The sequence below is a fragment of the Symphodus melops genome (genome assembly GCF_947650265.1).
Source record: "Symphodus melops genome assembly, chromosome: 7".
Classification (NCBI taxonomy): Eukaryota; Metazoa; Chordata; class Actinopteri; order Labriformes; family Labridae; genus Symphodus; species Symphodus melops.
The window spans coordinates 14,449,734-14,458,913 of record NC_136697.1 but is presented as its reverse complement, the minus strand read 5'-3'; the positions used below and the strand labels follow the sequence as shown (position 1 = coordinate 14,458,913).

At 39.5% G+C, this 9,180-nt stretch overlaps 1 protein-coding gene across 1 annotated transcript; it reads right to left on the bottom strand.

Annotated features, from left to right (window-relative positions):
* Positions 1-629: 629 nt before the first annotated feature.
* Positions 630-8,441, bottom strand: sirt6 (sirtuin 6). The gene is made up of 8 exons (XM_079349343.1): positions 8,257-8,441; positions 7,205-7,332; positions 4,843-5,025; positions 3,575-3,634; positions 2,873-2,968; positions 2,703-2,783; positions 2,079-2,202; positions 630-1,840 (listed from the first exon to the last, which is right to left on the bottom strand). The coding sequence occupies exons 1-8, from the start codon at positions 8,320-8,322 to the stop codon at positions 1,523-1,525; spliced, it is 1,056 nt and encodes a 351-aa protein (XP_079205469.1). The 5' UTR covers positions 8,323-8,441; the 3' UTR covers positions 630-1,522.
* Between the last annotated feature and the right edge of the window lie 739 nt (positions 8,442-9,180).

Here is a 9,180-nt window from a genome sequence, read left to right as displayed (position 1 = left end):
CTCTTCTCTGAAGTTTCCCCCACTCCAGCGTTTTTTTAATCTTTTATTCCAACACAGCATGAACAAAGGGCCAGACTGCTCTCTGTAGTGGGCATGCAGTCATCGTTGTTTTGTCTCAAACAGCTTGAGATGAAGTCAGCCGTGCAACAGTCCTTCATGCTGCAGCGCCGCACAGACTGTTGGGACACTGTGGCCAAAACAACAAGACAAAAACCTATAAAAAGTGCAGATCCTTTGTGCACAAAGAAAACATTGAGTTCAATAGCTCTATAGTGCAGCCATAATGAAAAACAAGACAATGTATTGACAGAGATGTTAAAGCATAAAGGAAGATTGGGTAAGGACCTGTTCAATGGAGCAGCAGAAACAAATGAATACTGTATGTTTGAGGTTGCAGCTGTTCCCTGCTCGTTCTTCAGCGGTTTTTAATACTGCTAAACCTTCGGTCAGTTAAGTGTCTTAAATGACTACGGCATATTCCTCGTCACACACGCAGCAACATGTTCGCTACAGAAATCCTTTTGAAACACCTGTAGCCCATTTACAGCCATAGCATGTATAATAAATATCCATTATCTCAGAAGAAATGATGCTTTAGACAGATATCAGCATGAAGTGCAAACTGTCAGTAGGCTTTTACGAGGACATGTTTATTGTAAAAACAGATGTATATATAAAAAAACAATACGGTCAACTTTTCTACTCAAAGTACAGTGTGTCTTTTCCTGAGATTAAAAGGAATATATCATAGAGATGTACAGTATGATTGTGGTCCTTTACTAGCCAATCAGTTGCAGGTGCAGGAAAATGTGTCTCAGTGAGGAAAGAGAAATCTTGCACTCAAAGACTTTGATGCTTGAAGAAGATCATTTCTTGTTTAGTTTTTAGAGTAGAAAACAAAACAAAAACCCAACGGGAATCAAAAATCATCTTAAACCTCAAGTCAGGCTTTGAGAATCTCTCTTTTAATCTCTATGATTTCTCTGGAAGAACTGAACCTACTGTAGGTGTCTTCAAAGATGAGAAAAGTAGGGATGAAATCTGCTGCACTCAGTTGTAAATTCTTCTTTTCAAAATGTGTAAATCTCACATATTGTGAAGGATTTATTCTAAAAAGTTGTCCAACCCTGGCCTCCCCCCCTTTACCACAACTGTGATACTGTTTTCTCTTTTTGAGGTTTTCTGCGTTGTTCAGACGGCTTTTGCAAAACAAAAACAAGGGAGTAGTGAACGTGTCATAAATCTATCATTTGATTGGACTCAACAGCTACGCTCATGTAGTTTAATAAAGAGGTCGACTTTCGAGCCCTTTTGCCTCAAGCCAAATTAAACAAAAATATGATGTCTGTTGTTGTTGTTATTGTGATCTTGAATCAACAAACTACAACAGTACAAGAAGAGTCTATTCTGAGGGGGTCAGATCAGAAGACTCTGGGTCCTCAATCAACTGCTCCCCCTCCGTAATGAAGTTTATTTCTGGATGTGTTTGTGTAGTAATAATGATAAAAAACTAAATCTGAGGCTATTTCTCTTCATGTATCTCTGCAGGGGAGTCTGCTCTCTCCCTCTTTACAGGAATGGTCTCCTCTTTGACTCTCCCAGCGTTCGTTGGGGAGGTGGCCTCTCTTTTCCTTTCTTCTTTCATCAGCTCCTTTTTCACTTTCCCCTTTGCATTATGTGCACGTGGCGGTTTGATATCTGTCGTGTCCTCAGAGGTGACTGTGGCGCTCTCGCATATGGTTGGACCCTCCCACTTTGGAATTTCCAATCCGAGCTTCTCCATCACCTGCTTCATGACCTCGTCCACGTAACCATTGACACGCAGGTAGGCATGCTTATCCTGCAAGACAGAAAGTTGCAGAACTTCTTTTATCTGTTCACAAGCTGGGTTTCCAAACATATACAGAATCAGAATCGGGTTTTATTGGTGCAAAACCAAGGCAATAGAACAGAATTAGCAAGACCCAGAGGGAAACTTGAGTAATAATATATATATATTTTTTTAAATAATAAAATATAAGAAGCAATTACAAATTACAAGGAGGAACAAATACTGTACGTGTTTGACAAAGACTCACATGTTTTGTGGGCTGCAGGTTGACAATGGCTACTTTCCCTCCTTTGCGTTTGGTGAGGAGTGGAAGGTCACCGCTGGGTTTGATCTGCAGGGATGTGCCAAGCGTCAGTGCCAGGTCAGCTCGTCTGGGTTCAGACAATAGAGAAATATGTCAGAGATGAAGGTCACACGTGTTGTTGGCCACTTTCTCCTACCATAACATCTGAGCCACAGTGCGAAGCATCCTTTGTTCTAAAAACTAATTACACAGAAGATTTTTGATATGACCTGCAGCTGTTTAGTTTTTCTCAGAACCCCCTGAAGCCAATTTCACATATACACTCCTGGAGTTATAGTTCACACTTGTCCTTCACAGCTTGTAGTTTTCCCTGTCGGTCAGTAGGCCTATGTTGATTTCCACTATATGTAGCATTGATATAAAAGGTAAAAATCCTTAACAATTTCTTTTTGCATGTAAGTAAAAAAGACACAGAATGCCAGAGCTAGTAGATCCAAAAGCTGTGTGCATGCACTCCAGTTACATAGATGTTGAGTTAGAAAAGACAAACAGCCACTTATACAATGTGAAAAAAACAAAAAACAAAAAACCCATCAGCTTGAAGTGCAGAGATTTATCTCGTCTCACCTGCTCGCATCTTCAGCTTTGTTCAGGTCTCTGTCAGGAAGAGCATCCTCCCAGTCCAATATTGTGCTTATCAGCTTTCCTCTGTTTTAGTAAGGAACCCACGCTCATATTAGAAGTGGTATTTGGTTAAATCAGGGGTTATTTTATAATGTGGTGAAAGTACGCGTTACCTGCATGCCCTGAGTCCTCTGGATCGTACTACGTCACAATACCGTCCTGTCGGCTTTAGTCCCATCACACCGATCACTTTTTCTCTCACATACTGCCTAAAACATCAATCAGAGCACGCCTCTCTTTAATCAGATCTGCTTCGGATCAAAAGCATCTTAAGAGAACAACAAGTTATTTTACATACATTGATACAAAGAAACATGTCATAGTGTATATTCAATGGACACTTAAGTATATAAACCAGACACCTGGGCCTGGAGGCAGCCCTAAGTGCTCTTTTAAGGAGATCACTGAATAATGTTACTTCTGCAGCATTACATACAGCTGCGTTTTTACCTTATCTCTCTTTATCCTTAAAGATAATCTGTGAAATCTGAAGAATGAGCGTTAACTGGATGTAAATGAAGTCACTGTAAATGTTACTAGAATGAACGGATGCATTATCCTACTGGAAGCCTTCTTTGAAATAATAAAAGAAAAGGTTGACTGAGCTGTTGTTGATCTCAAAAACAAATGTTCTCTGCCGTCTGTATGGTGGTGTCAGGTGACTCATGTGCAGAGAAAAATACTCAACGTATAATTAAGAAAATCCGCTTTCAACCTCCACACAAGACTGAGTGCATCCCACCTCAGACCTACTCAGCTCAAATACTTTTTGAATTCCGGTGTTTGTTGTTGTTGCGTGTTTCTGTGATAAATACCTGCCACACTTCTCACACTCCTCCACAAACATGTTTCCATGAAGCTCTGATAACAAGTCCCTGAAAAAGCAAGACAAGAAAAAACGACTTTGTTTGCATACATATTACAAAAATGAGATTCCCTTGGCCCGTTGTCTGAGTCGACGTCAGTGCTGCAGGAAGCGTACTGTGTCGTTTACCTACCTGGTGACTTGACCAGTTCACCTGCTGTTTCTGGGATTATCTCACAGTTCTTACATTTAGTGACTTCTAAAAACGGGACGTCTTCTTATAAATTAGATTTTTTTACTCACTGAATGAAAATAGTGATTCTTAGCCTGTGATTAGTCAGGTTAGGGTTACAGAGAGCAGTCTTCTCTACAATTCTCTCACACTTAAGAGCAGGGTCATACATATTTAAGCACACAGAGCGCATTTGATCTATATCTGGATGTTTTGGGTTTTTTTTCAAGTTACACATGAAGTAACTTTTAGGATGACACATCTTAAAATCTGTTTCAAAAAAGAAAAAGGTCAAGTCATCAACTGACTACATCAAATACACCTGTGGTCACTCTCAGTGACAAAATCCCTCCACTCAGCGGAGAGTTGAGCATCTTTAGGCTAACTTTGGTTAAACAGCTTAGATGGTCTTGATTTGACCCTCTTTAAGCCATCTATTCCTCTTCCTTTACAGCAACTCTCCACAGCTCAGCTCCATTAAATCATACCTCTCCGGCCCCAAACAACAGAAAGTTACTGACTAAACAGTCGAGCTGTTACAGGCTTAAAGACATTGAGGGCTTTCCCTGAGGAGTTGTTAAAGACTGAAAAACAGCGATAAAGGAGATTGACTTATCAGACTTAAATTCATCACATGGACATAAAACATGACCCTCAATCAAAGCTATTGTTGCTCTGCTGGATAGACCCTTTACATGGTCACAAAACCTTTTGTGTGATAATGTGCCAGTCAGTGTTGACAAATCCACTCACTAATTAGCCCATTACCTTGGCAAGTGTAAAGGGCAGTTAAGCTTTTAGCAGGAACTTGTGTAAACCAAATGATTGTCAAAATAATCAGCTATGTGATAAATAGTGAAAATACTTGATGTGATGTTTTTGGAACTTATTCAGCTGACAAAGGAACAAAAACATTACTGATGGTGTCTGTGTTTACACATTACTAACGTGCCGAACAACCACAATGACACCCGTTAGCCACTTGGAGTGTAAAAAGCTGGATACATGTATAACATGCTGAAGGACAAGAGGCAGGTTTAAGTTACCTGGGAAAGCCTGATCGGACATGCAGGCCGTCCACATTCTGGCTGATGAGATACTTGAGGTACCCGGCCCGCTGCAGTCCCAGGAGGGCCATGTGAGTCAGGCTTGGTCGAGCATCCTCAAATGTGGTGTTGAAGTGAGGAGACTCACCCTTTTGTTCTAGCGTCCAAACACCCTTCGGACCCCTAAGTGAGAGCAGGGTGAGGAATAGATTGTTACATAGGACTGGGAAGGTTGTGACGTAGTGGGTGCTCTGCAGGCTTTTCATGTTGTCTAATCTTCACGTTGGTTTCTCTTCATCTTCATCTCTTGAGTGTTTACACATGATGGAAACACTTCTGCAAAGTAACAACATGCTATGAAATGCTAAAAGTCAGAGCCCACTGAAAACATGGAAGATCACGTACACAAATTATATCCAAACCAAAGTAGTCTACAGACTTTGTAGTCCTCAAGGGTTCAAGTCCGACCCTCGAAATCTTGTGCTCGTCACCCCTCACTCTCTTCTCCGTCTTATCGAATAACGGCACAAACAAATATCTTAAACGAATATCAGAAACATCAATAGCCCCATCATAAAGACAGTTCTTTTTACAACTTACCCTGAAAGGTTTTCTGACCAAATGCACAAAATCTGAAATGACTCTGTTCAGGCTTCTGTGATTAAAAAGTCACTTGTGGTTGTGTGAATGAGAGATAAATGCAGTTATACCGTCAGCACTGTTGAGCACCCTGTCAGCTGCCGAGTGACTTCAAGGACACGCAGCTTATTTTTATTCATCGAGGTAACCCATCCTGGGAATCAAACACAAGCACAGCAGTCTCATCTCCTTCTGTTCTATTTAAACTTAAACAGCCCCATTTCCCATGAATCATCGGCTCATCAGACAAGACGAGCTCAGAGATGTACTTCCACTGATTAGGTTCGTACGTCAGAAAGATGCTGCTTGGCATGAAAGCATGAAAGTGTTTATGCTCACATTTTGGTGTTAACATCCTGCAGAGACAATCATCCTGTGCATCTGTGTGTTAGTCTTATGTGTAAATCCAACCTTGGCTTTAATGATAGTGCCGTCCAAGGTTGACTCTGCATGACTGACAGGCAAAACAATCCAATATTAATTAGTCAGGCTGGAATAGCGCACGTCTCCAGGATCCTACGTACATTTACACAAAGGATGATATCTAATCTAGCTTTCATCACACAGAATAATTTCATTTATTAATGAACACATCGCCACTGTGTGTCGGGTTAGCTCCATATACAGCATGGGTGCTGCTTCAGATACAACAAATATAGGTAGATATAAGCATCACTTTGGAGGAATTGGCTGATACGACGTTTTCAGATTAAAATACACAGACAATCTCTAAAAGCTTGACACTGAGGAAAAAAACACTTTACTTCAGTCCTCTTGAGTCAAAAAAAATATTTAAAAACTATCTGGCTCTCTGCAATTACGACAAAGACGTGCTTGTGCATTATCATGTATCATTGTTGCTCTCAGAGAGAAAAATCAAAACAAAAGAGCTGGGAACTATGTCAGAGTCATTGTTTATAAAGAAGTGGATTGAGAAGAATGATCACGTACTACCCTCACCTGCCCAGCCAGTGGTACTGCAACAGAAAGCAGGATGATAAGCTAATGACATAACTACCTGTGATAGGCTCATAAAGTTAGTCAAACCCAACTTAGCCACATTAAAACAAACTGCTAACTTTGTACAACAAATGTTTTTTTTTTCTGTCTAGCTTGTTTCCCTGGCCATGAAAGCTATTATTATACAAACAATCAATTACAATTATATAATGGTTTAAACATTACAGTTAGGTGACAAAATCTGTCGGCTTGTCGTCCCCTTAACCAATCCAGCCACTGACCAGTATTTGGGATGTTGGAGTTTTTAAATATCAGACACATAATATCACCAGCTGTGTTTTTGAATGTATTAACATACCATCCACAGAGTCTGTGCTTTATTGTTGTTTTTTAGTTTAACTGTGGTACCAATGGTGGCGTTTCTGTCAATAACTTATTTAATGTTTTCATCAATAACTGGTTGCAGACCTGCTGATTGTGTAATCAGAGAACCACTGAATCATAATAAAAACAAGGTTTTTTTTTACGTTTCATTATGGCAAAAATAATTTATAGAGAGTAGGTTTGAATATTCCTAAATATTGAATGCCATGATGAGTTTAAATTAGTTCAGATTTACTGGTTTTGTCAATCAGTATACTGTTAAGATTTCAGTCTTCATTTTCACTTCTAACATGATCATGTGGATGAAACACGCCTGAAAGAGAACAGCTCTGTGTGCTGCTGACAGAAGATACGAGCTGTAGAGACGTTGGTAGCTTACCTGAAGTCAGGAATGCCTGCTGAGGTGCTGATTCCTGCTCCAGAGTGGACAACCAGGTACTCAGATTCTTTAATCAGCTCTGCGAGGGTCTCCGCCTTTGTCTTTAGCTCCTCAGGACCATCGAACGTCTGGCACAGAACAGAAGACACAAAAATAAGAAAAGTTGGCTAAATCCCCCCCCCTCAATGTTTTAATAATTGACATGTGAATCAATATTTCATCTTATGCTGCACTGCTTGATTTTAAAGTGCTGCTAAAATGACTAATCTTACAGAAATGAAAAAAAAAGTACTACGATAATACAGTATATATAAATTACGAAAGGAAATTGTCTGTTTAAGAGATTTCCATTTACTTTTTTGAGCAACTTCTGTGTCTTTAAAGTATTTTACAGGCCTTTAAACTTTCTTGACTATCTTTTATATGTCCTCTGCACATGGTGTTCTTGAGTTAGAAGTAGTGAAGAGCTTGTGTTGAGCATAATACTGCTTTCGACCTAATAATAACAAAGCTTTAGCTGTTATAACGACATTTTAACAGATGTAGAAATGTGAGGCTTTTTTTATACGTGTAGTACATTATAATGTTATAAGTATTGTAATTAATGACCATTGACTTCTCTCTTTTCTGCTGCCTGAAGTCCTCGTTTATATAGCCTTCCTATTATACTTAAATAAATTCAAGTCTAACAAGATTTCCCAAATGAAATATAGGCTAAGCAAAGGTTTTTAAAAGCAGGCTTCAACATAAAAAAAACCCAAATAATTGTTCATAAAACAATGAAAAGCCTCTTTATTTAATGACGATTAAATAAAGAGGTTAATTACGTGAACACATTTGACTTAGTACTCTCTGTAGCAGCCTGAAGATTTCCCTACAGTTTCTTAATTACAGTTTTGAAATAAAGATAATGTTTTAGTGAAAACGCACGCATTAAGGGACAACAAGTCAAAGAGAGCTTCATATTTGTTCCTCCATAACATCCTGAAGACTGGGAGTCTTCAGCTAACCTGCTAACTCTGTGAAGAAGAAGCTGACACACTCGTGTTTACCTCTGGAAGACCGCAGACACCTTTATCCGCATATGGAGAGAGTCCAGCTGCGTAGTTCACAGACATGACTGCTGCAGGTCTACTTATTATTCTTGCTTGAAATGATATTCCTTCTTTTCAAAAAAGAAGCTTACTTCTTCTTCTTGTATGTTTAATGGAGATGTGCAAACCAATTTTAAAATGCGTTACCGCCACCAGCTGGACTGGAGTGAGGAGCAGGAGATGTATTACTGTAGGCAGAAAAAACAATAATGATCTCTCATGTTTTGTTCCCTAAAATACAGTAATACATGTTCTGTTTGTTGTTAGTAATAGTGTAAGCATTTCCAATGTGGGTGCTTGTCTATTTTATGCAGTGTGTGGTTTAAACCTTTGGGACCACTAATACAGCTAATGATGTTTTTGTCCCCTTTGTTTCTATCGTCCATCCTTCAACAGTTTGTGTTCTCCTCCTGAGACCCAGCAATTCATTTTTGATCACTGTAGTTGACTAAGTATGTTGATGTCTTCCTGTTCTCTTTGCTGTCTGTGTTCCTGTTGTTGCAGATTTGTGGGTGGAGTCAGGGAGGATTCACCTGAGCAGGCTGATTTCAGCAGAGCATCTCAATCATCTTGCTCTCTCTTCTCTAACCTGAAGACTGCTATCAGCACTTGTTTGTTTGTGTTTTGTGTTGGAGTTTGAAACCCACACTCCTCACTGCATACGCACCGACCTCCTCCGTATAATGTGGTGGTCTCCCTCATTTGTCATGTACTGTTAAGCCAGGTTATGACATCTTTAAAGAGGACAGCTGGAGCTTTAAAATGACATCACATCTGGGGGGGATGTGACCTTGCAAGGTACATATAAAATATCTTTAAAAAATGCTTGCATTTAAATTCGCACATTTTATGTAAAAATAAAAGGTAGGCATAACGTATTTG